The sequence below is a fragment of the Sus scrofa genome, chromosome 6 (genome assembly GCF_054392235.1).
Source record: "Sus scrofa isolate SSC_HxYL_T2T_F1_AM1 chromosome 6, Sscrofa_HxYL_maternal_Yorkshire_Landrace_v2.0, whole genome shotgun sequence".
Lineage (NCBI taxonomy): Eukaryota > Metazoa > Chordata > Mammalia > Artiodactyla > Suidae > Sus > Sus scrofa.
This window is the reverse complement of record NC_139388.1, coordinates 59,086,408-59,113,113: the sequence shown is the minus strand read 5'-3', so window position 1 is coordinate 59,113,113 and position 26,706 is coordinate 59,086,408. Positions and strand designations below refer to the sequence as shown.

General features: G+C 48.3%; 2 protein-coding genes and 1 non-coding gene across 27 annotated transcripts in view; 2 read left to right on the top strand and 1 right to left on the bottom strand.

Moving 5' to 3' along the window:
- The first annotated feature begins 46 nt into the window (after nucleotides 1-46).
- VRK3 (VRK serine/threonine kinase 3) overlaps nucleotides 47-26,706 on the top strand; it is a 79,967-nt gene continuing 53,307 nt past the window's right edge. For 14 of the 25 annotated variants that reach the window (XR_014806567.1, XM_084961704.1, XM_084961684.1 and 11 more), the window contains exon 1: nucleotides 22,849-23,127. The gene's annotated coding sequence lies outside the window, so the exon portion shown is untranslated. Of the gene's footprint in view, nucleotides 299-3,392; nucleotides 3,502-6,057; nucleotides 6,159-8,216; nucleotides 8,344-12,129; nucleotides 12,232-17,018; nucleotides 18,656-22,848; nucleotides 23,128-26,706 lie in introns of those variants that run through there. The other 11 variants (XM_084961683.1, XM_084961676.1, XM_084961678.1 and 8 more) reach the window with 8 other exon arrangements.
- LOC100524378 (uncharacterized) lies at nucleotides 3,393-19,073 on the top strand. The gene is given in 8 exon segments (XM_084961756.1): nucleotides 3,393-3,501; nucleotides 6,058-6,158; nucleotides 12,130-12,231; nucleotides 13,277-13,398; nucleotides 17,019-17,821; nucleotides 17,823-18,303; nucleotides 18,306-18,602; nucleotides 18,605-19,073. Coding segments are annotated over 4 exon segments (1,296 nt in total). The 5' UTR covers nucleotides 3,393-3,501; nucleotides 6,058-6,158; nucleotides 12,130-12,231; nucleotides 13,277-13,398; nucleotides 17,019-17,542; the 3' UTR covers nucleotides 18,844-19,073.
- Nucleotides 4,620-4,726, bottom strand: LOC146402415 (U6 spliceosomal RNA). The gene has a single exon (XR_014808778.1). It is a non-coding gene; the product is annotated as a U6 spliceosomal RNA (small nuclear RNA).

Sequence of the window (26,706 nt, the reverse complement as noted above, 5' to 3'; positions counted from 1 at the left end):
AGCTTGCCACTCGTTGCCAAGATACCAATTTTCGTACTTGCGCAGTAGAGCGCGTTGACCCGGGTGGATTTGAAGAGTGGGAACAGAGGCTCCAACCTCTGAAGTACACCTGTCTCCAATCGAGAGGATTCTGGAAATGTTTCCCGCCGCTCCCCGCGCAGGCAAACTTCCTTGGAGGCCACGGACTCTAGCTGCCTTGGCGACCTCTCTCCTGGTGCGCTTGACGTCACCGTCACCTGCGCCCTGGCCCGGGCCTGAGTTACTGCAAAAGCGTCGGAGATTCTCGCTTCTTGAGCTGGTGAGCAGACCGAAGTCCACTCCGGGAAAGGCTTTAGCTTGGGGGCTCAAGCTGGTGGCCTCAAAATGCTTTTTGCTTGGATGGTAGAGTAGTTTGGGTTTTTTTAAATGTCTTCACGCTGCAGGTCCTGTCACTCCCTAACTTCCTGGGAATTTCCTGGGAGCAATGCACAGTGAACGGGTAATTAAATTGTGCATAAATTAAAGTGCAATGAGAGCTCACGGAGAGACAGACATTTAGCAAATAATCACAATATAGCAATTATTATACTATCAAGGGAGGGGAGCTCCCAACTCCAGCTATGCTGAGTGGGAATAAAGAAAAGTTTCCAGCAGCAATGGCTGTATGAGTTTGCTCTTGCAAGAAAAGTAGATGTTTTCACAAAGAAGTAGAAATGAAAGGACATTTCGGACAGAGGGAACAGCAAATAAAAAGGTCAAGAGGGGAGTTCCCGTCCTGGCACAGTGGAAACGAATTCGACTAGGAACCGTGAAGTTGTGGGATCTATCCCTGGCCTTGCTCAGTGGGTTAAGGATCCGGATCCGGCGTTGCCATGAGCTGCGGTGTAGGTCACAGACGCGGCTCGGATCTGGTTGCTGTGGCTGTGGCTTAGGCCAGCTCCAATGAGACCCCTAGCCTGGGAACCTCCATGTGCCGTGGGTGCAGCCCCCAAAAGCCAAAAAGCCAAAAAAAAAAAAAAAGAAAAAAGAAAAAAGACAAATAACTTTGCAAAGTTTGTTTGTTTGTTTGTTTTGGTCTTTTTGCCTTTTCTAGGGCCGCTTCCGCGGTATATGGAGGTTCCCAGGCTAGGGATTGAATCGGAGCTGTAGCTGCCGACCTACACCAGAGCCACAGCAGCGCGGGATCCAAGCCGCATCTGCAACCTACACCACAGCTCACGGCAACACCTGATCCTTAACCCACTGAGCAAGGCCAGGGATCGAACCCGCAACCTCATAGTTCCTAGTCGGATTCATTAACCACTGAGCCACGACGGGAACTCCGAAGTTTGTTCTTTTAATGTCACCGTTCATTCGAAAGCATTTCACCATAATAATTTCAAGTGTGGTTGTCATCATTATTTCAGGGCTCTGTAATGTTTCATGGGAGGGATGTATCGCTGTTTATTTAGCTGATCAGGAGTTCATATAATTGAAATTTTTTGTTGTTTTTTGTTTCTGATTAGAGATGGCCTCCTCCAAGTGACAGTGGAGGGACCTGGGCTCCTTCCATCACCAACATGTGACTTCCAGGTCACAGTCTTCATTTGCAGCAGCAGGAGGGGAAAGACTGTGGAACGTGAAAAATGGGACATTTTTCATGAGCTGGGTCTGGACAGGGCCACTTTTTCTCACATTTTACTGGCCAGAGCTTAGTCACATGGCCACTGCCCAATTGTAAGGGAGGCTGGGAAATGTAGTCCAACCGTCTGCACAGGGACTAGAGAAAAGGATGTAGAGACAAGCTATCCAGCCTCTGCCACACATCATGCCACTGAGGGATCATAGAAAAGAAAACCTAGGGGCCGGGAGTGGAAGAGAACTGCCTGAGATCACAGAGATTAAAATCTAAAAAGCACACATGGCACTAAAATCCAAATAACCCTTTTTGGGGTTAGATTCCTCATAACTGTTGTTGAAAAAGAGAAAACCTTTTGGGTTATTATTATTATTATTCCTTTTGTACCCAGTAAATCTACAGAATTATTTCATTGTTTATTTTAGTGTTTCAACTGAGTTTCTAATTCCAAGATACCATCCAAATCATATTCAGAGAAGGATGAAAACCCAGACCTCTCTGTTCCTATAATGCCTTTTCTTGTCTAACTACGGTGCTGGTTTTTCCAAAAACAGTAATGGTGAACATTTTGTTTTGTTTCTGACTTTAATGGGTAGTCTTTCGGTATTTTACTATTAAGCCTGATTTGGGGTTTTGATTTTATATATATATATATATATATATATGTGTGTGTGTGTGTGTATATATAGAGAGAGAGAGTTAAAACAAGGAGAGGCCAGTAGCTGCTTAAGATGTTCAACTGGGGTCTGTTCTTAATTTATTAAGTTTATATAGAAATGGCTGGAGTTCTCTTGTGACTCAGCGGGTAAAGGATCCAGCATTGTCACTGCAATGGCTCAGTTTGATCCCTGGCCCTGGGGAACTCCTGCATGCCACAAGGCGCAGCCAAAAAAGAAGAAACGGGGGGCTAATTACTGAATTCTCTCAACACTCTTTTCATATCCCATGGATATTATTCTATTATTTTGGTATATTCATAGATGAATTATATAACCCAATGCCTAACCATCCCTGCATTCCTGGACATCTCCCAGCTCCCACTCTAAGGGTCTATTTCCTTTATCACGCAGCTCTTTAAGAAGTGATGGGTGAGGAGTTCCCGTCGTGGCGCAGTGGTTAGCGAATCCGACTAGGAACCATGAGGTTGAGGGTTCGATCCCTGCCCTTGCTCAGTGGGTTAACGATCCGGCATTGCCGTGAGCTGTGGTGTAGGTTGCAGATGCGGCTCGGATCCCGCGTTGCTGTGGCTCTGGCGTAGGCTGGCAGCTACAGCTCCGATTCGACCCCTAGCCTGGGAACCTCCATATGCCGCGGGAGCGGCCCAAGAAATGGCAAATAAATAAATAAATAAATAAATAAGTGATGGGTGAAAATGAGGCAAACTGGAAGGCAGATGCCCAGGAAAATTGAATAATTGAATAACAGGGGCTCAATTCATTCGCCCTCAGTTTATATGGCATCTCGAAGACTTGGTATGGAAGGAGAAACTTGAGTTAGATGGGTTAACTGGACTATGACGTCGCCTCTGGTTGCCAAAATGGGAATATTCCCAGTGCCAATACAGCCATACATTTCCCAAGTACCATGTTTCCTCTAGCTGCAAAGAAGCTCTGTTGACATCGTTCTTTCTCCCGCCCAACGTTCTACTCCTAGACTCTATTTCCCAGCATTCCTCCACCCTCAGAGACCTTAGGCCGGGAGGAGCGGGTGCCGCAATGGTTTCCGGGAAATGTAGGCCAGCTCTGAAGCTGCGTTTGAAGTACCAGGACTTGTGATTCCGAGGCAGCAACCGCGCAGGCGCTTTCTGGGGCCTGAAGGAGGAAGGTGGGAAGGCCTGGCCGCCCTGCACTACCCCCGGGGGCGCGCGAATGAGGTCCGACCTGGCGGACCCGGAGAGGGAGCAGGTGGGTGTGGACTGGTCGCGGCAGGCTGGCAGGCAAGCGCGCGGGGGGCGAGGCAGGCCCCAGTCTACCGGGGTGAGAGGGGAAGAGTGCTGTGGGCAGTACCCCGCCCCTCCTGTCACTCAGGAGGCGGCCCCAGAGACCCCTGCCATCAATCAGCTCAGACCATCTCAGTGCGCAGGAATCTGTCGCCCGCTGGTTTCCAGGAGTCTCGCCCGGTGCGCATCTGCTGTGATTTCCTAGGAGGGAGACTGTACCTTCTCCTCACTTGGCAGGTGAAAGAAATAGACTCGGAGCTTCCGTGGCTTCTCCCAGATCACAGTGCTGATGAATTGTGGCCCTGGGCTCACACCCAGGAATGTCTGACCGAAAGGCCCAGCGGGCTCTGCATGGTCAGGCCTCGGTCTCTGTCCTTATCCTGAGTGTCCTTCCCCCTCTCTGGGTCTCATCTCCTCTCTAATCTCCCAGCACTCCCCAATCCCCATTCTGTCTCCCTCTCTCTCCGTGGGTCTCTGCTTCTCTATCTCTGTGTTTCTGTCCCCTTCTCTCTGGGTCTCTGCCTGCTCCTCGTCCTCATAAGTCTTTATAAACAAAGTCATTTTCTTCCAAAACCATTGCACCATGATAACATCAGAAAATGAACATGGGGAGTTCCCGTCGTGGCTCAGCGAAAACGAATCTGACTAGTATCCGGGAGGACGCAGGTTCAATCCCTGGCCTCGCTGAGTGGGTTAAGGCTCCGGCGTTGCGGTGAGCTGGCTGTTGTGTAGGTCACAGAGGTGGCAGGGATCCCGCGTTCCTGTGGCTGTGCTATAGGCCGGCAGGTGTAGCTCCGATTCAGCCCCTAGCCTGGGAACCTCCATATGCTGCAAGTGTGGCCCTAAAAAAGAAAAGAAGACAAAAAAGAAAAAATAGAAAATGAACATAGATGCAACACCATGTCTAGGTAATCTGCAAACCTTCTTCAAACGCTGCTAATTATCCCAATAATGTCCTTAACAGCAAAAGAAACCCCCACAACATGCACTGCATTCACTGCCCTATCTCTGTGCTCTGTTAAGCTGGAATAGTTCTTCAGTCTTTCTTAGACCTTCATGATATTGGCAATTCTTTTTTTTTTTTTTTTAATGGAACGCTTCACGAATTTGCATGTCATGCTTTTGCAGGGGCCATGCTAATCTTCTCTGTATCGTTCCAGTTTTAGTATATGTGCTGCCGAAGCGAGCACGATCTTGGCAATCTAAGATTAGAGACCATGTACTTCTAGAATGGCCTCAGTTTGGGTGTGTTGGATGGTCCCTCGTGATGAGATGTAGGTTACACGCTTTTGGCAGGAACACCCTACAAGGGACACCATGTCCTTACAATCAGGAGCCTGTGATGTCCACTTGCCAATCACTGGTCACATCGGCCTTGATCATTTGGCTAAGCTGATGTCTGCCAAGCTTCTCCTCTTAAAAGTTACCCTCTTCTTTTTGTAATCCTAGTAGACCCCCCTTTTCCTCAGAGAATACATTTCAGGATGGCTGAAATCTCGGATAGTACTGAACCCTTTATATACTATTGTTAACCTAAAGAATAAAACAGCTAGTTATTTTTACTAGCAAAATGGGCCTATTCAGGAGCAGCAGAGAATTGCAATTTGGGATGAGCAGGCTATATCAAAAGCCATAGGCAAGTCTCACAAACAAGAAAGGCACCTCAGGAGTTCCCCAGTGGCCTAGTGGGTTAAGGACCTGGCATTGTCACTGCTGTGGCTTGGGTCGCTGCTCTGCCCCGGAGACATCTACATGCCACAGGTGCAGCAGAGAGAGGGGGAAGAGAGAGGGGGAGAGACAGGGAGAGGGAGGGAGAGAGAAAGAGAGGGAGAAAACTTAGGAAAAAAACTGGAGAAATTAGGAGGAGATGTTTTAACCAAAATATATTGGAGAAAAGTGAGAGTTTGGGGTGGCAATGGTTTCTTATTAGTATTGTTGCCATGGTAGGTGATTTCTTGTAGAAGATGCAATGTACCTCTTTTCAAGTTGGGGCTTACCTGTAATTGATGGCTCTTTCCTGCTAGGTGTACATGTGGCTGTTTGCCCGGAAACACACATGAGGTTGTTGTGGCTGCTGTAACCCATTGGCACAAACTTGGTGGCTTCCAGTAACACACATGTGGAATTCTCTTACCGGAGGCTAGACGTCTGAACTGGATTTCACTGGGCTGCAGTCAAGGAGTCAGCAGAGCCAGGCTCCCACGGGGCAGGGGCGGTCTCTAAGGGAGCAACCATGTCCTGGGCTTTTCCGCCTCCTAGAAGCTGCCTGCGTTCCTTGGCTAGTGGCCCCTTCCTCCAGCTTTGAAGCCTGAGGCATAGAGTCTTGTCTCTCTGACTCTGCTCCTCTTCAATTCTGTCACATGGCCAGACACCAAAGGTCACCTCGTGTATGGTTCCATTTATATGAAATGTCCAGAATAGGCAAATCCATTGAGACAGAAAGATTAGTGGTTATTGAGGGCGGGCCTGGGTGAAGGGCGATTCCGGGGTGACTAATTAATGCTACAAAGTTTCCTTTTAGGGGGATGATGACAATGGCCTGGGAGTGGATAACAATGACGGCTGTACAACATAGGCAGTGTTAACGGCCCCAGCACAGCACTCATTCAAATGGTTAAAATGGTATGTGTATATTTTCCCATAATTTTAAAATTGCAAGAAAAATAGGAGAGGTCGGCCTCCCAGCCAGACTTCTGAATCTCATGCTGACCTTCTGTCTCCGTGACCTTGAGCAAGGGACTTGACCTCTTATGCTTTGATTTCCTCTGGGGATAACCGCAGTTGCTTCTTTGAGAGCTGTTGTGTGGGTGCCGAAGCTCTTGCTCGCTAGTGGGGGCTGCTCCAGAATGGGGGCCTCGGGCCACCTGCCCCGAGCCTTTGCTTTGGCTCCGAGGAGACCAGGGTTCCCTCGGTCACGAGGCCTCTTTGGCAAACTGTCTGCCTGTCTGGGCCAGACTGACCCCCTGTCCTCTCCAGCCTCCTCCAGGTCCTTTCTTCTGGAGGCAAATGCCTGCGACCCAGCAATGGCCATCAGGACCCTGGCAGGCAAGGACCAGATGAGTCTGGACTCCCTCTTCCCCGAGATGACTTTGTGGACCCCAGAAGGCTTTCTGCCTATGGCTTCGGAATTTCCATCGTGGTGCAGGGGAAACAAATCAGACTAGGAACCATGAGGCTGCGGGTTCGATCCCTGGCCTCGCTCAGTGGGTTAAGGATCCGGTGTTGCAGTGAGCTGTGGTGTAGGTTGCAGATGCGGCTCGGACCCCGAGTTGCTGTGGCTCTGACATAGGCTGGTGGCTACAGCCTCGATTAGACCCCTAGCCTAGGAACCTCCATATACCGCAGGTGCGGCCCTAGAAAGACAAAAAAAAAAAAAAAAAAAAAAAAAAAAATTGGCCTAGACAACGTAGGAATTTTACGTTCCTGTGGGCCAGTTTGATTCAGTCAAGACCTTCTGCTCCTCCCAAAACTGGGAGAAAGGCTTTGGTGGGAGTTACTCTAGGACTGGGAACTGGGAGGTGCAGGGGTGTGGGGGGTGGGCAGGGTGCTCTATGCTGGGACATTAGGAATGAATTAAATGATGGTCTGCAATCAGTTGTCTAGGAGTTCCCACTGTGGTGCAGTAGGTTAAGAATCCATCTGTGGTGGCTCAGGTTACTGCTAAGGCATGGGTTCAATCCCCAGCCCAGCACAGTGGGTTACGCATTCACCATTGCCGTAGCTTCAAAATAGGTCCCAGTGATAGCTCAGATTGAGTCCCTGGCCCAGGAACTTCTATATGCTGTGGGTGCAGCTATAAAGTAAATAAATAAGTAAAATCAGTTATCTAACATTCTGCAGCCTTTTGATTGCCTGGTTCAGTGGCCAGTGGAGGATTTTGCTTCATCCCTGAGCCTTATTCTTGGAGTCAGGAGTGGGGGTTGGGATCAGAGTTGGGGACTGGGATGGAGAGTGATGTCGACATGGTAGCTTTTTATTTTTTATTTTTTTGTCTTTTGTCCTTTTAGGGCCGCACCAGCAGCATATGGAGGTTCCCTGGCTAGAGGTGTAATCGGAGCTGTAGCTGCCGGCCTACGCCTGAGACACAGCAACGTGGGATCCGAGCCATGTCTGCGACCTACACCACAGCTCACAGCAACGCCGGATCCTTAACCCACTGAGCGAGGCCAGGGATCGAACCCGCAACCTCATGGTTTCTAGTCGGATTCGTTAACCACTGAGCCACGACGGGAACTCCAGCTTGGTAGCTTTTTAAAAATGTTTCTTAGGGCTGTCATGTATGGGTGCGCAGGTTACCCACTGCACAAGCGTGCGCATCTCAGTGGCCTGATTTGCACCTTCCCTTCCATTGGTATGTATATTATAACAATTTTCACACAGATGACGGTAAGCGGCTGTCATGTGCTGAGATAATTGGTATATTGTATCGATTGTCCGACAGACGGCAGTAAAGAGCTGTGTAAATGGGGGGCTTTGTTCTACTTTCTGCCTAGGCGCCTGTGAGCCAGTGGCGGCCCTAGATGTTTTACCTGTGGGCCAGTTTGATTCTGTCGCCCCAGATCTGCCCAATCAGAATGTTCCAGCCCAGGGAGCAAGCAGCAGGCTCTAGACCCATGACCTCTCCTGCCCCAGAGCGCTGGAACGACATGCCCTTCCGTGATGTAAAATTGGCCCTTGCAGGAATCAGTGACCTTCAAAGACATGGCCATGGACTTCACCCTGGAAGAGTGGGGCTGCCTGGGGCCTGGCCAGAGGGAGCCGTATTGAGATGTGATGCTGGAGAACTACCAGAACCTTCTCTCGCTGGGTGAGGCCTGCCCTCTGCCCTCCCAGGAAGAGGCACGATCTGTGGGGATTCCGTGGGATCATGTGGTACCCTCCCTGCTCCTCTCACGGCCCCTCTTCTCTCGCTGCTGGCTTCTCTCAGAGCCCCAGCAGCCCCGCTGTCTGTCCCACAGAATCTTCCGCCTGTGCCCCCGCCCTCCAGAATCTTCCGCCTGTGCCCCCGCCCTCTTCTCCTGCTTCCCTCTCCCTGCGCCGGAACCTCAGGCTCCACACTGGGATGCTGCCCGGTCCTGAGTCCCAGACTCACAGGTGCTCCCCGGATGTCTTCCGGTCCACAGGCTCCATCTTGGAGTCTTCTTCCCAAAGCACATGAAATGCGTTCCCCAGACATATCTTCCCAAGTCCATTTGTCCACCCACCAGCTTCCCAGGCCCCCTGCACACCCCCTCCCACTGGCCGCAGCCACCGCAAGTGCAGCATCTCAATACCGACCTGCTTCTCCTGCTTCTTCCCCTGCCTCATCATTGCTTGGCCCCACATCTGATCTCCAGATCAGATGCCCAGACATCACCCTCACCTTCTCACCGCTCTTCACTGACAGCCCATCAGGCCCTGCCCCCTGGCCCTCCGCCCCGCCCCTCCTCTCTGTCCCCACAGCCCTGCCCTCTGTTGTCCTCTCCTCTGGACTGTGGTCCAGCTCCATCTCTGGCCTGTTTTCCCTTCTCCCTCCATCTCTCGCTTCCCAATTTCTATTTCATTTTTTATTTTTTGTCTTTTAAGGGCCGCACCTGCGGCATGTGGAGGTTCCCAGCCTACGAATGGAATTGGAGCTATAGCAGCCTGGCCTACCCCACAGCCACAGCAACATGGGATCTGAGCCGCATCTGTGACCTACACCACAGCTCATGGCAATGCTAGATCCTTAACCCACTGAGGGAGGCCAGGGATCGAACCTGCCTCCTCATGAGTACTAGTCAGATTCATTTCCACTGAGCCACAACAGGAACTCCTCTCTTCCCTATTTCTTTTTCTGGCTCCTCCATCTCTCGTCTTCGCTGTAAACTGTGGGGATGTGCAGGCTCCGTCCTTAGCCGTCCTCACTCACACAACTTTTCCTGGACAAACTCTGCAAAAGCTTAGCTTAAACTTCTGTGCGGGTGTCCCCAGGGCTGCTCCCAGGGTCAGTGATTGGAGAAAACTCATCAGGGACTCTGTGTCCAGGGGTTTTAGGGGGGTCTGGTCACATGGGCACTGTCTACCTGGAACGCAGGTGTTCAGCAGCAACCAGGATTTTTAAAAATTGATTTTATTGAAGTGTAGTCAGTTTACAATGTTGTGTTAATTGCTGCTCTACAGCACAGTGATTCGGTTATGTATATTGATATATATATTCATTTTTTCTTTTTCTTTTCTTTTCTTTTTTTTTTTTTGCTTTTTTAGGACTGTTGTATGTGGAGGTTCCCAGGCTAGGGGTCTAATCGGAGCTGCAGCCACCGGCCTACACCACAGCCACAGCAACACGGGATCTGAGCTGCGTCTTCCAACTACACCACAGCTCATGACACCACCAGATCCTTAACCCACTGAGCAAGGCCAGGGGTTGAACCTTCATCCTCATAGATGCTAGTCAGGTTCATTAACTACTGAGCCACGAAGGGAACTCTTATATATATATTCTTCTTCATTATGGTTTAACACAGGATGTTGAATTTAGTTTTCTGTGCTAGACAGTTGGTTCTTGTGGTTTATCCATTCCATAGATAGCAGTTTGCATCTGCTCAGCCCAAACTCCCAATCCCTCCCTCCCCCAGCCCCCCTCCTCCTCCTCTTCCTTGGCAGCCGTGAGTCTGTTCTCTCTGTCTGTGAGTCTGTTTCTGTTTTGTCAGGAAGTTCGTTTGTGTCATATTTCAGATTCCACCTATAAGCAATATGGTGTGGTATTTGTCTTTCTCTCTCTGGCTGCCTTCACTTAGTCTGATCATCTCTAGGTGCATCCATGTTGCTGCGAATGGCATTGTTTCATTCTTTTTTTTATGGCTGAGTAGTATTCCATTGTGTATATGTACCACATCTTCTTTATCAATGCCTCTGTAATGGACATTTAGGTTGTTTCCAGGTCTTGGCTAATGTCAGTGGTGCTTCTGTGAACATTGGAGAGCATGTACCTTTTCCAGTTAGAGTTTTATCTGGATATATGCCCAGGAGCTGTTTTGAACAGCTTAGGCACAGGGAGTCCCTTATCAGTTAGGGAGTGCCGGAACCCTCTGGAAACCCAGGTTCCCAGATACCAGCAAGGCCTTTCCGGGGAGAGCCATCAGCCTGCTGTGTTAACCCTTTTCTGTACAATCTGCAGGTATGGATGAGGTCCCTTCAGTCTGTCCCCTGAGCTCCAATTTGTGCAGCTGGTAGCTTCCAGAACACCTCCCTGGGACGGTACCGGTCCCCCTGATCCCTGTCCCCACTGAGCTCACCGTGGCCCCCTGGAACTCCTATGGTTCCTCCATCTCAGGGACAATTCTCTGCCCACCCCGTCACCAGGACAAGACCCTCCATAAGCTTAGGTGACCTGGCCCCTGCCAACTGCCTCAGTGGCATCACCCTCCATTCTCCTCTCCTGACATGGGAAGGTTGTCTTTTTTGTTTGTTTGTTTTTTTGCTGCTGCCCCCCCTTTTTTCCTCTCCTTTCTTGGCCCCCCTGCAGCCTATGGAGTTCCCAGGCCAGGATCACATCTGAGCTGCAGTTGCAGCCTACACCAAAGCTGCGGCAATGCTGGATCCTTAACCCATTGTGCTGGGCTGGGGATCAAACCTGCATCCCAGCACAGCAGCGACAGCGTCAATCCCATTACACTACAGTGGGAACTCCAGAAGGTTGTCATTTAAGGTGGGCACTGTTTTTTTAGCATGTTTTCTCCTAAGAAGGATCAGTAGGGAGTGTGTTAGTTTCCTAGGGCTGCCGAACCAAATCGCCACAAATGTGGTGCCTTAAAGGAGCAGAAATGTAGGCGTTCTTATTGTGGCTTAGTAAGTTAAGAACCCCACGTAGTGTCTGTGAAGATGCAGGTTCAATCCCTGGCCTCGCTCACTGGGTTAATGATCTGGGGTTGCTGTGAGCTGTGGTGTAGGTCGCAGATGTGGCTCGGATCCTTCATTGCTGTGGCTGTGGTGGCTGCAGCTCTGATTCGACCCTTAGCCTGGGAACTTCCATATGCCTCAGGTGCAGCTCTAAAAAAAAGAGATAAAGAGAAAGCAGAAAGGTATTCTCTCTCAGTTCTGGAGGCCAGGACTGCAAAATCGAGGTGTCCCCAGGCCGTGCTCCTCCTGAAGGGGAGAGTCCTTCCAGCAAGTTGCAGGCCAGGGATCGGATCCAAGCCACAGCTGTGACCTGCACCACAGCTGCAGCAACAGCTGGATCCTTAACCCACTGTGCCAGGCTGGGGATTGAACCTGTGTCCCAGTGCTCCGGAGATGCTACCAATCCCTTTGCGCCCCAGTGGGAACTCCTTTAGTCATCTATTTTGTTGCACCTGGTCTGTCCAAAATATGATCATCGTGGCACCTGATGATGTCAATCATAATTCATCTATAAATTATTTGTGAGATCATTTTCATTTTTCTCTCTATCAAGTCTTCAGAATGCCGTGTGTGTTTCCCACTCAACCTGAACATGGAGTAGGAGCCTTAAACAGTGATGTAATCATTAGGTGTCCAATGTATGCATCTCCCCTGCAGACCCAGGCCCTGGGGCCCAGCCCCATGGCCTCCCTGTGACCGTGGTGCCTGTGGCCAAGTCTCGTGTCTTTTCCAGGGGCAGGACTCCTTGGGTCCAAACCCGAAGTGATCTCCCATCTGAAGCGAGGGGAAGAGCCCAAGATGGAGGAGAGAGGAGCCCAGCGAGTTCCCTGTCCAGGTGGGTGAGGATGGCCAGCAGGTGTGAGCCGTCTTCTGGTCCTGTCCATCGTGATCCGTGACGGTCATTCGAGACTGAGGCAGCATAAGGTACAAGGCCTCCCTGTGGGCGCTGGGTTCCAATCCCAGCTCCACCGCTTTCTGGTTCTGTGGCCTTTGAGCAAGTCATTAAGCCCCTCTGTGCCTCAGTTTCCTCATCTGCAAAATGGGGTCAATAACAGCACCGGGGGCCTGGAAGGAACAGGTTAGTTAACACATGCTGAGGGCAGCCAAGCGCCTGGCACCCAGGAACCCGCTGGTCCGAAGAGGCATGGTCGTTACTGGGAATCACTTGTGTAACCTGGCCCAACGTGTTGGGGGACAGGAAGAAGCCAGCTTCCTGCCCCCACCGACCCGTGACCTCATCAGAGGTGGGGACAGAAGCGTCTTCGTTTCCACCACTGTCCACCCTGCTGTGGGGCCAGGACTTGCTCCCTCCTCCCCTCTTACTCACCGCAGCCCCATCAGCCCCCAGTCCTGGCCCTCCTGCTATCTCTGCCCAGTCCCCTCCTTTCTTCCCCACAGCCCTGGCTCAGGCCTCAGCTTCCCTGCCCTGGACCCTCACCCCAGCTCATCTCACACACAGCCCCCGTGGGGTCTTCCTACATTGAGAGCTGATCCCACCCTTTGCCTGCTCATAGCCCTTCTGTGGCTCCCCAGTGCCCCGAGACAAAGTCCTAGCCCCAAACCTGGCATTCAAGGGCCTGCCTGATCCAGCCTGCTCTGTATTTGGCCCCATCTCTCATCACCATCCACTTGGTGGAGAGTGGTACCCCACAACCTGACCTTACTCACTGAAGCCCCTGTCCCTACCTGAACTTGAGTGTGTGTTCCTATCTTTGGGCTTTTGCACATGCTGTTCCCTCTGCCCAGAACACCCTTCCCTGCTGTGTCTGCCTGGCAAACACCTTCACGTTTCTCAAGATGAAGGCTACAGGTCACCTCCTCCAGGAGGTCCTCCTTGACTTCCAGGCTGAGTGACCTGCCCCTTCTTGGTGCTTTCACAGCTGCTTGCTTCAGCTGCTATGACTTCCCTTGTTCATGTGGCAGTTTTAAGAGTGTAGACTCTGGAGCCAGACTGTCTGAGTTCAAATCCCAGCTCTGCCACACACAGGCTGTGTGACTAGGGGTAAGTGACTTAAGCTCTTGGTGCTTATCTGTAAAGTGAGGACACAAGTAGTACCTGCTTCACTGAATTTCTTTTGGAGACTAAATTAGTTCACAGCTAGAAAAGGCTTGGAACAGCCTGGCACATAGTAAACATTTAGTACCTGTTACCTATTGCAATAATAATAATTATTATTCTACTAGTTATTGTAATCACCTGGTGTATATTAGTCAGCACAGTTTTTGCATGTAAAGAATCAACCTGAGAAGTTCCCGTTGTGGCCCAGTGGGTTAAGGATCTGATGTTGTCTCTCCAAGGATGTGGATTTCATCCTTGGCCTTGCTCAATAGATTAAGGATCTGATGTTGCTGCAAGATGAGGCATAGTTTGCAGATGCGGCTCGGATCCAGTGTTGCCATGGCTGTGGTGTAGGCAGCACCTTCAGCTCAGATTGGACCCCTAGCCCAGGAAGTGCCATATGCTGCAGGTGCAGCTGTTAAAAAAAAAAAGTATCAGTAGTTCCCATCGTGGCTTAGTGGAAGCGAATCTAACTAGCATCCATGAGGACGCAGGTGTGATCCCTGGCCTTGCTCAGTAGGTTAAGGATCTGGCGTTGCCATGATCTGTGGTTTAGGTCTCAGATGCAGCTTGGATCCCGTGGTTGCTGTGGCTGTGATGTAGGCCAGCAGTTACAGCTCTGATTGGACCCCTAGCCTGAGAAACTCCATATTCCGAGGGTGCAGCCCTAAAAAGACAAAAACAAAACAAGCAACCAAAAAAAGAATCAAATTGACTTAAGCAAAATTAGACATTTTTTTTTTGACCCATGTAAGTGGGAAGTATTGCTGTACAAGATTTCAGGCATAGATGGATCTAAGGTCTTGAATGGTATCGTCAGGGTGTGCCCTCTCTCTCTCTCTCTTTTTCTCTCCCCCCTTCTCTTCCTCCCCCCAAAGTGTTGATTCTGTCTATTTCTAGCTTCAGTCCATCTTCAGGCCTTTCCAAGTGGCAGTCAATGACGTGGCTGCCCATAATCTCAAACATATTCTTTTTTTTTTTCTTTTTACAGCTGCACTTGTGGCATATGGAGGTTCTCAGACTAGGGGTCCAGTCGGAGCTGCAGCTGCCGGCCTACATGGCTGAGGGCTGAAGAACGGGCACTGTGAAACTTAAGAAAAGGTTAACATTGGAGTTCCCGTTGTGGCGCAGTGGAAACAAATCCAACTAGGAACCATGAGGTTGCGGGTTCAATCCCTGGCCTTGCTCCATGGGTTAAGGATCCGGCGTTGCCATGAGCTGTGGTGTAGGTTACAGACGCGGCTCAGATCTGGCATTGCTATGGCTGTGGTGTCGGCCGGCAGCTGTAGCTCTGATTCAACCCCTAGCCTGGGAACCACCATATGCTGCAAGTGCGGCCCTAAAAAGAAAAAAAAGAAAAACAAGGAGTTCCCGTCATGGCACAGTGGTTAACGAATCCGACTAGGAACCATGAGGTTCCGGGTTCAGTCCCTGGCCTCGCTCAGTGGGTTAAGGATCCGTTGATGCCATGAGCTGTGGTGTAGGTTGCAGACGCGGCTCGCATCTGGCGTTGCTGTGGCTCTGGCATAGGCCGGTGGCTATAGCTCCGATTCAACCCCTAGCCTGGGAACCTCCATATGCCGTGGGAGCGGCCCAAAGAAATAGCAAAAAAAAAAAAAAAAAGAAAAAGAAAAATGAAAAAGAAAAGGTTAACATAAGACAAGACACAGAGACTTTTATCTTAATCGAAGGTGGGAACCAGGGGACTCAAGATCTCACGGACCAAGAGCGCCACCTCAAGAAACCACACTGCTTTTATTGTGCTCTTGAGAATGACGTCAAGTGGGGAGGGGGCTGCAGGTGCAGAATATGGTTTTTTAAATTTTTTTAGAAGTCACGTAGCTGGTTAAACCTTTACTCTGACCTTTAGACATTTAACAACCAAATTTGTTGTCAGGTGTTCTCTCTATGCACAGCATCTAGAGAACCACCATTGTGCGTCAGCAGACGGGGTGCCTATCTGCCGCAACCCGGTGTGCCTAGGTCTGCACCTCATTCTCTCTGCTGATGCATATCCTGTTAATGACCCCTCATAAACCCCTTGGGCTCATGAGGCTCATCTTCCTCTTAACAGGACGTACCAGGCTGTGCAAATGGCATGCCTATCCGCACAGGTCCAGCACGCCTAGACCAACGCGTTATGTCCTCATTCAGCTGACCACATGAATAACTTACGCCTTTTGCTCTTTGTTCTTTTTTTTTTTGTCTTTTTGCCATTTCTTGGGCCGCTCTTATGGCATATGGAGGTTCCCAGGCTAGGGGTCGAATTGGAGCTCTAGCCGCCGGCCTACGCCAGAGCCACAGCAACGCTGGATCCAAGCCACGTCTGCAACCTACACCCCAGCTCATGGCAACGCCGGATCCTTAACCCACTGAGCAAGGCCAGGGATTGAATCCACAACCTCGTGGTTCCTAGTCGGATTCGTTAACCACTGTGCCACGACGGGAACTTCTTGGTCTTTGTTCTTAAGTTTAACTTACTTGCCAGCACCGTGACTGTTTTTCAAGCAGCAATATAGGGTAAAGGTAAAGCAGGACAAGATGGAGTTTTCAGCATAGAAAATAGAAGGCAAGAGGCTGGGAAAAGATTGTAGAAACATGTCTCCTGACACTACACCGCAGCCACAGCTACACCAGATCCAAGCTGCCTCTGTGACGTACACTGCAGCTCATGGAAATGCCAGATCCTTAACTCACTGAGTGAGGCCAGGGTTTGAACCTACATCCTTATGGGTACTAGTCAGATTCATTTCCTCTGTGCCATGGTGGGAGCTTTCTCAAACATATTCTGCCTAGCAACACCATATCTAAATCTAAAGGAAGATTCTTATTGGCTCTGTTTGGGGACAAAATATTCTGACTGGCTACACTCACTCCTGAGGTGGGAGATGGTAGAGACAAGGATTAAGAGCCCCACCAAGACTACATGGAAATTGTGGTTCTTCAAATGCAGGGATGTTGAGGAGGTAATGATATGTCCAAAATATCTGAGTACAATCCTCTTTCTTCCCCATCTCTGAGGACAAGGGTGAGATGTCTTATGCAGCACAGAGTCATCCACCCCCAGCATTGTGTTTGGCACATAGCAATTATCCCTTTAACCCACTGTCAGGCCAGGGATTGAACCCACACCTCTGCAGTGGCCCAAGCCACTGTACTTGGATTTTTGTTTTTGTTTTTGTTTTGTTTTGTTTTGTTTTGTTTTGCTCTTTAGAGTTGCACCCTCAGCATATGAAAGTTCCCAGGCTAGGGGTCGAATTGGAGCTGTAGCTGCTGGCCTATGCCACAGCCACAACAATGCGGGATCCAAGCCATATTTGTGACCTACACCACAGCTCATAGCAGTGCTGGATCCTTAACCCACTGAGCAAGACCAGGGATTGAACCCATGTCCTCTTGGATACTAGTTGGGTTAATTACTGCTGAGCCACAAGTGGAGATTTTTAACCCACTGCACCACAGTGAGAACTCCTTGAAACCTTTCTTTTTACAATTACAATGATCTATATAGTCAGCTTCTTTTGTTCTGGGATAGACGAAATTCATATTTTCCCTTCTTTCAGACTTGGAGACAAGCTCTGCAACTACTCAGGAGACACTTCCCATAAAGAATGTTTCTGAAGAGGCAGCTTCCCCAAAGGGAAAGATGGAGGGTATTTTAAGGGCAGTGCTTGGAGACACCAAGCTCAGGGGCTCCTGGACATGAGGCTGTCAACGAGAAGACCAGGGAAATCAGAAGAGGCATTTGGGGAGGTTGTTTGCTCCTCCCAAGGAAAACACCTGTGGGGAGAGGGGCTGTAACGAGCTTGGGAGAAGCTTCAAGCAGACCTCAGCCTTCATCAGGAAGCAAAGGCTGCCTGGAGGAGAGAGGCCCAAGAAATGGAATGGGCCGAGAAAGAGCCTGAAACACCAAAGGACCTTTGTAGAAAAGAAACCATTTAACTGCACAACATGTGGAAAAGCCTTCATCTAGCATTCCAACTATGTTCTACACCAGAGAATTCACACTGGAGAGAAGCCCTACAAGTGTAACAATTGTGGGAAGGCGTTCAGCAACAGTTCATATTTCATCCAGCACATCACCCACATGGGAGAGAAGCCCTACACCTGCAACGACTGCGGCAAAACCTTTACCCAGAGCTCCTCACTCACTGAGCACCAGAGGATCCACACAGGAGAGAAACCCTACAAATGCAAGGAATGTGGGAAGGCCTTCACCCAGAGTTCCTCGCTCATCAAACACCAATGATGCCACACCGGAGAGAAACCCTATAAATGCAGCCAATGTGGGAAGTTCTACTCACAGATGTCCCATCTCACCCGTCACCAGAAAATCCACACGGGGGAGAAGCTGTACCAATGCAAACGAGTGTGGCAAGGCTTTCTGTCACACTTCCTCCCTGACTCAGCACCAGACAATCCACACTGGAGAGAAGCCCTACAAGTGTAATGAGTGCGGGAAAACCTTCAGCCACAGCTCGTCCCTGACTCAGCACCAGTGAGTTCACACTGGAGAGAAACCCTATGAGTGCCCCAAGTGTGGCAAAGCCTTCAGCCACAGTTCATCCCTGACCCAGCATCAGAGGATTCATACTGGGGAGAAGCCCTATGAGTGTCCTGAGTGCGGGAAGGCTTACACACAGATTGCCCACCTCATGAGGCACCAGAGCATTCACATGGGGGAGAAACCCTATATATGTAATGAGTGTGGAAAGGCCTTTAGTCACACCTCCTCCTTTACTCAACACCAGATGATCCACACTGGTGAGAAGCCCTGCAAGTGTAACGAATGTGGGAAAACCTTCAGCCAGAACTCTTCACTTACGCGCCACCAGAGGATTCACACCGGGGGAAGCCCTATGAATGCAAAATTTGCAAGAAGGCCTACACCCAGATTTCCCACCTCATCCAACACCAGAGAACTCACACCAGAGAGAAACCTTATGAGTGCAGCGGGTGTGGGAAAGCCTTCAGCCGGAGCACCTATTTCATCAAGCATCAGAAGATCCACACAGGCGAGAAGCCCTATAAATATAAGGAATGTGGGAAAACATTCAGTCATAACTCATCCCTCATTCAACATCAGAGGATTCACACCGGTGAGAAACCCTATGCCTGTAAGCAGTGCGGGAAAGCCTTCAACAAAGCATTCACCTTATTCAGCATCAGAGGATTCATACTGGAGAGAAGCCCTACAAATGTAAGACCTGTGGGAAAACCTGTACTCAGATTTCACACCTCATTCAACACCAGAAAGTTCACATGGGTCACATAGGTCACAAGACCTATATGTATAAAGCATGTGGAGAGGATTTCAGCTGGGGTTCACACCTGGCTGAACATCAGAGACTTCATACTGTGCACAATTTTGAGAAAGCCTTTGCTTAGGGCACACAGCTCACTGATCATCAGAGAACTCATGCTGAGTAGAGAGCCTGAAAATGAAATAGAGGTGATCCTGCTGTTAGATTCAGTCGAGCTTGCTGAGCTGCAACAGGAACTCCTCATTTGTCATTTTTAACAGGTGTATAATATTTCAGGCTATTGTTTCTAGAATTTACTTAACCAAACTCTATTAATGGACATTTGGGAGTTTTTTAAAATTTTCTTTCCCATCATTGGGCATATGTTATTTAACACTTGTGCAAATTACTCCATAAGATGAATTCCTAGAAGTTAGCTTGTGGGATCATAGAAAGTCCATGTTTAAAATTTTGTTAGTTACTGCTAAATAATCCTCCAGAAAAGGATGACTCAATTTACATAACTCCCAAAAGTATATATGGCTGCCTGTTTCTCTCTTCCTCCACTTCGTTCGCAAATACTCAGTATTAATCATTTTTAATTTTTAATTTATTTTTCTTAAATTCTTTCTTTATTTCTTTTTGCTTTTTAGGGCTACACTCATGGCATATGAAAATTCTTAGGCTAGAAGTCGAATCAGAGCTACAGCTGCCATCCTAAGCCACAGCCACAGCAACACCAGATCCTTAACCCACTGTGCGAGGCCAGGGATCAAACCTGTATCCTCATGGAACCTAGTCGGTTTGTTAACCACTGAGCCATGAAGGGAACTCCCAATCTTTTTTTTTTGTTTTTAATATTTCTAATCTAATAAGGAAAAGTGTCCTGTGGATAGTGAGATTAATCCTTTTATGCATTTGTTGATGTTTGTTTTCTTTGAATTGCTTGTTTGTGTATTTTGCCCTTTTTAATTAGGCTGCCTTTTTGTATTGATTTATAGGAGCAAATCTTTATGTAGCACACATTAACTCTTCAGTATATACATTATTAGTATTCCTCCTAGTTATTTCTCTTTCAATCTTGTTTATGGTGTGTTTTGCTATACAGAAAATTTTAATTTTTAGATATTCAGCTCTATCTGTATTTTCCCTTATAGATCTTAGACCTACTACCATAGTAAGAAAGGCCTTCCTCTTTCCCAAAATTATGAAAAAAGTTCTCATAAATTTTATTCTAGCACCTTTATGGTTTTTTTTTTTTTTTTTTTTTTTTTGTCTTTTTAAGGCCACACTTATGACATATGGGAGTTCCCAGCCCAGGGATCATTTCATGCAAGTTAGAGCTGCATTTGGTTTGTTTTTTTTTAAATTTTCTTTTCCATCATTGGACATATATTATTTAACAGTTGTGCAAATTATCTTCACAGCAGTGACCTGAGCCACAGCAGTGACAACACAGGATCCTTAACCACTAAACACCAGGGAATGCCCCAGTTTATCTTTTAAACAAGAACTCTTAGCACCTTTACGATTTTAAGAATTAAATTTTTATTCCTTCTAAATTTTTTATGGCTTATGGTATAAATTTTTAGTTTTTAGAGGCTGTCTGAATTCCTTGGTTTGTAGCCCCTATATCTTCAAAGCCAACAGCATAAGCATAGCATCTTTAAATCCCTCATCCTAATATAGTCCACCATGTATGTAATTTTCTCAGCACATTTGGTTTCCTCCCTTCTGAAGACTCCCTTCTTTACCAACATACTGCTGTAGGATAATTGGATTTTTAGTCTAAGAGAGGTTAATCTTGCTTGCCTTTGCCATTGTGTTGCTTAACCACTAAGCACCAGGGAATTCCCCAGTTTATCTTTTAAACAAGAATAATCTATAACACAAAAGATGGTTTGGGGAGTTCCCACTGTGGCACAGTGGGTTAAGAATCCAGCTGCAGAGGTTCAGGTTGCTGCTGGGGTGCAAGTTCAATCTCCTGCCAGGCGCAGTGGGTTAAAGGATCTGGTATTGCCTTCAGTTATAACCCTTGGCTCAGGAACTTCCAAAGGCCATGGGTGTGGCCCCTCCCCTCCAAAAAAATGGTTTGGGTTTCAAATTACAAGAAACAACTTAAATGAGCTCAATCAAGAAAGATGGTTTAGTAGTTGAGTAGCCTAAAGTTCTAAAACAAAGCGTTAATCTTGTTTATCCTAACACTTCAGGATGCCTTCAGTGGCAAGTAAAAGAAAACCCTGGAGTTCCTGTCCTGTCACAGTGGAAACAAATCCCACTAGGAACCATGAGGTTTCAGGTTCAATCCCTGGCCTCACTCAGTGGGTTAAGGATCTGGCATTGCCATGAGCTGTGGTGTCGGTCGCCGATGCAGCTCGGATCCAGTTTTGCTGTGGCTGTGGCGTGGGCCCTGACTACAGTTCTGATTCGACCCCTAACCTGGGAACCTCCATATGCCACAGGTGTGGCCCTAAAAAAAAAAAAGAAAACCCCAACTCAAATTGTCATGGGAAGAAGAAATCTGTACATAAGATAAGCTTCAGCTACTATACATTCATATTTCTCTGCAATTCACTTGAGATTTGTAAGGTTTTTATTTCACAGTTATGTTGTCAAATAATTTTTTTCTGATCACTGTTTCATTCCTATCTCAGCCCCTTGCCTGTTTACTTCATAGTACTTATCATAATTTCCTATCATAATAGGTCTCCTATTTACTGCTTGTTCTGACTCCCTGAAGGTAGGTCTTTTTGTGTCTTTCACCACTATATCCCAGCACCTAAAGAACTGTCTGGAACATAGCAGGTTCTTGGAAAATACTCACCGATTGATTTACTTCAATACTGAAGCAAGCCACTCCCATCCCCACTTGCATGGTAAGAAAATGGTAGTTTCCCACACCCTCAAGATTGTATGCCATACAGCTTTGAATTTTAGCCAGTTATGTAAGTAAAGATGGCATTTTTTTCTTCTTCCTTTTTTTTTTTTTTTTTTTTTTTGTCGCCCTGTGGCACATGTTCCCAGTAGGGATCAGGTTCTAGCCAGTTGCGACCTATTGCTGCATCTATGGCAACGCCTCCTCTTTCAACCCACTGTGCGGAGCTGGGGAGCCTGCATCTTGGCGCTGCAGAGATGCCCCCAATCCCGTTGCGCCACAGCAGGAACTTTTTTTTCTTCTTTTCTTCTCTTCCTGGCCATCTCTTACTCTCTCCTCAAAACCTCATTCAAGACCCCTCTGCTGAGAAACCTTCCTTCCATCAACTTTCAGTCCTGCCCTACTCAGTTTTCCTCCTGTCTTTGTTCTCTAACATGTGTTTTCCATTAAGTTTTTTTTTTTTTTTTTTTTTTTTTTTTTTTGTCTTTTTGTCTTTTCTAGGGCCGTTCCCACGGCATATGGAGATTCCCAGGCTAGGGGTCTAATCGGAGCAGTAGCCACTGGCCTACGCCAGAGCCACAGCAAGGAGGAATCCGAGCGGCGTCTGCAACCTACACCACAGCTCACGGGCAACGCGGGATCCTTAACCCACTGAGCAAGGCCAGGGATCAAACCCGCAACCTCATGGTTCCTCGTCGGATTCGTTAACCACTGCGCCACAACGGGAACTCCTCCATTAAGTTCTATGAACAGAGCACCCTCTTTTATTAAGCATCCCTATTATTTAAAAGCGCCTCTTTTGGAGTTCCCGTCGTGGCGCAGTGGTTAATGAATCCGACTAGGAACCATGAGGTTGCGGGTTCGGTCCCTGCCCTTGCACAGTGGATTAACGATCCGGTGTTGCCGTGAGCTGTGGTGTAGGTTGCAGACGCGGCTCGGATCCCGCGTTGCTGTGGCTCTGGCGTAGGCCAGTGGCTCCAGCTCCGATTCGACCCCTAGCCTGGGAACCTCCATATGCCGCGGGAGCGGCCCAAAGAAATAGCAAAAAGACAAAAAAAAAAAAAAAAAAAACAAACAAACAAAAAAAAAAAACGCCTCTTTTAAGGGGCCCTCGCCAAGCGTCAGTACTTAGTTGCGGTGGAGACAGGCTTGCTGTCTCTTCCGGGGCGTTGACGATTGCCCTGGAAACGGACGGTGGTGAGGATTAGCTTTCAGAACGTAGCCTGTGATTGGTGGGTGGAGAAGAAAGAACTGCGTAACCACCTTCTCCACTCCACTCCACCTTCTCCACTCCACTATGGAAGATAGAAGACGCCTTTGACATCTGTGTATCCTCAGCGAAGGCCTCCCAGGACTCTATGGTTCCGTCTGCCTTTACCGTCAGCGGACCGTCCCTCCGAACAGCCGGAATTCCGCGGGGATCTGGGAAATGTAGTTAAGAAGTCTACGCAGGCGCAGAGGCAAGCCCGGTACAGGGGCTGCGCACTCAGCCGCGCCGCCCTTCCAGGAACAGGGCGTGAGGTGCCGACTTTAAGTCCAAGACCCAATTGCCAGGTACTTCGGGGTCCGAATATTAATGACGCTCATAGTGTCCTCTCGGTCTTTGGCCAGAACAGAGTCTTGGAGCTGCCCGGGGGTCTTAAGCCTTGTAGGAGGAGTGGGGCTTGTGAGAGGTGGGGGCGACTGCAGCGTGGGTGGCAAGAGGCCTGAGGCTAGGGTGGGGGCGGGTTTGTGCGGCGCGGCTACGAGCAGGGCTGGTGCGGGGATTGGCTGGAATGGGCGCGAAAGGCGGGTGACCGAGGAAAGAGACGGGACCTCAGGTGGTACTGAACCAATGAAACGGAGCAGCTGAATGCGCTGAGTTACACCCAACATCCTTCTTGAGTCCAGTAGGGAAACAGGCACAGAGAGGAGGGAGTAGAGGTTCGTCCAGGATTGTTCACTGACCTTTTGTTCTTGGTTTAAGGGACTTATTGGTTGAATTATATGGTGTGGAATCAGCTCAGTTTCTCAGTTTAAGTGTTTAAGCCCACTATCTAAGGAAAGTAAATGTTTAGTTATAAGAAGTCTATCGCTGTTACTGTTTCATGAGTAATACAGGACTGAAGCATGCGTCACTTCTTGGCTCTCACACCTTGTAGTAGTAACTGGTGTAAATAATCTCTCAGGAATGGACGGGTCCAAGCCTTGTGACGCCATATTATCCTGGCGAGTTTTTCAGGTCTTTCTGTCCGTCTGTACTAGCTGACCTTTTTTTTTTTTTTTTTTTTTTGCTATTTCTTTGGGCCGCTCCCGCAGCATATGGAGGTTCCCAGGCTAGGGGTCGAATCGGAGCTGTAGCCGCTGGCCTACGCCAGAGCCACAGCAACGCGGGATCCGAGCCGCGTCTGCAACCTACACTACAGCTCACGACGACGGATCCTTAACTGACTGAGCAAGGGCAGGGACCGAACCCGCAACCTCATGGTTCCTAGTCGGATTCATTAACCACTGCGCCACGATGGGAACTCCTTTTTTTTTTTAAACCAAGCAAGGAAGTTTTCTGATTTAGTGTAGCATCTGCTTTTAGGCAGCTTCTGGTACTAAGGGATCTTCTCTTATTTTGTTGGGATTTCTTTCACCAGCCGATAGGGTAGAGCTACTTATAATTTTCAAAGCCAAGCAATTAAATTCTATTCGGACAAAAAAGAAGAAAAAAAAAAAGTCCTGATGAAAAAAAAAAAAAAAAAAAAAGAACTGCGGGGAGTTGCCACTGTGGTGCAGCAGGGTTAAAAATCCAGCATTGTTTCTGCAGCAGCGCGTGTTTGATCCCCCGGCCACTGCAGTGGGTTAAGGATCTGGTGCACCTGTGGCATTAGGTCGTAACTGCAACTCGGATTCAACCCCTGGCCTGGGAACTTCCATAAGCTGCAAGTGAGTCCAAAAAAAAGAGAGAGAGAGTCCAGGGAGTTCCACTGTGGCACAGTGGAAACAAATCTGACTAGTATCCATGAGGTTGAGAATTCCATCCCTAGCCTCGCTCAGTGGGTCAGGGGTCCAGCATTGCCTTGAGCTGTGGTGTAGTTCTCAGACACTGTTGGATCCTGCATTGCTGTGGCTGTGGCACAGGCCGGCAGTGGTAGCTCCAGTTCAGCCCTAAACTGGGAACTTCCATGTGCCACGGGTATGGCCCTAAAAAGCAAAAAAAAAGTCACTCCAGAGGTTCCCTGGTCATCTAGTGGTTAAGGATTTGGCCTTGTCACTGCTGTGGCTTGGGTTTGATTCCTGACCCAGGAATTTACACATGGCCAAAAAACAAAACAAAACAAACAAAAAACACAGGTGACAATTTTTTTCAAAGTTTGCTGACAGCATTAGGCCTTGCATCCTCCCTTCTTTTTCCCAAGTCCCACATCTGGGGAAGCAAGGAAGGCCTGGCTGCACCATCCTTTGGTGCCAGTAGGAAGTTCAAACCAAGTACAGGAAAGGTCATGGTGGCCCCACCCTTTAACCACTATACCAACCTCAAGCCATTTTTGAACCAGCCAGGGAAGCCTCTCTGCTCCCTGAAGAAGGCCTCATTGTGTGAGTAGTAAGTTGATTCATACCTTCTGGTTTGTGTGTGTGGCGACATCAGTCACAATTTTTTTTTTTTTAAGTGGCCACACCCACGGCCTATGGAAGTTCCCAAGGCAGGGGTCAAGCCACAGCCACTGTAGAAGCAAGGCCGAGTAGTTAGAACATTTTCTCCTTTTTTTTTTTTTTTGTCTTTTGTCCTTTTAGGGCCACACCTGTGGTATATGAAGGTTCCCAGGCTAGGGGTCTAATTGGAGCCACAGCTGCTAGCCTACACCACAGCCACAGCAACACCAGATCCGAGCTGCACCTGCAACCTACACCACAGCTCACAACAATGCCAGATCCTTAACCCACTGAGCGAGGCCAGGGATCGAACCCACAACCTCATGGTTCCTAGTCGGATTCATTTCCACTGCGCCATGACAGGAACTCCCCATTAGAACATTTTCATCACCCTAAAAAGAAACCCCTTAGCCAGCACCCTTCAATCCTCCCCTCCCCCATCCCCTGGCAACCACCAGTCTTCCTGATGGTTGTAGGAAGCCACCTACATTTAAATGGAACCATGCAATAGGTGGCCTTTTATGTCTGATCTTTTTGCTTAGCATAATGTTTTCAAGGTTCTTTCATATTGTAGCATCTATCAGTACTGGATTCTTTTTTTATTGTAAAGTAGTACTCCATTGTATGGGTTCTATATTTTGTTTATTTATTGTTGATAGACATTCGCTGTTTCCCCTTGGGGGCTATTATAAATGATAGTGATATGAACAGTCACGGACACGTTTTGATGTGGACGTGGGCCTTCATTTCTCTTGGGAAATACCTGGGGGTGTAATCTCTGGCTCATAGGGTGACTCTAGCTTTAACCTTTTGAGGAACTGCCAAACTTTTCCAGAGTAGCTGCACCATGTTACAAATCCACCAGCAGGGCATGAATTCCAGTTTCTCTACATTTTAACCAACATTTGTCTTGGTGATTATAACCATCCCAGTGGGTACCATCTCACTGGTTAGAATTGACATTTCCCTCATGACTCATGATGTTGAACATCTTTTCATGGGCTTGTTGGCCATTTGTATGTCTTTTTCAAAGAAGTTGTAGTCAGATCCTTTGCATGTTGTTAAGTGGGTCATCTGCCTTGTTTTTTATTGAGCTGTAAGCGTTTTTGGCATAGGCCAGCTACAGGGGCTCTATCAGGTATATGATTTGCAGCATTTTTTTCTCATTCTTTGTGTTGTCTTTTCACTTTCTCCATGGTGTCCTTTGAAGCACAGAGGTTTTTAATTTCAATGAATAACTATTTTTTTCTAGTGCTTTGGTATTATATCTAAGAATACTTAATTTTAAGGTTATAAAAATGTAGGTATCTCTGTGGCACAGCTGGTTAGCACATTTGGTTGTTAACTGAAATGTTAGTGGTTCAGGCCCACCCAGGGACATGTCTTTCCTGGAGTTCCCACTATGGAACAACGGGGTCAGCTGTATCTCTGCAGCACTGGGACCCAGGGTCATTCCCTGGCCCAACACAGTGGGATCAGGATCCAGCAATACTGCAGCTGTAGCCTAGGTTG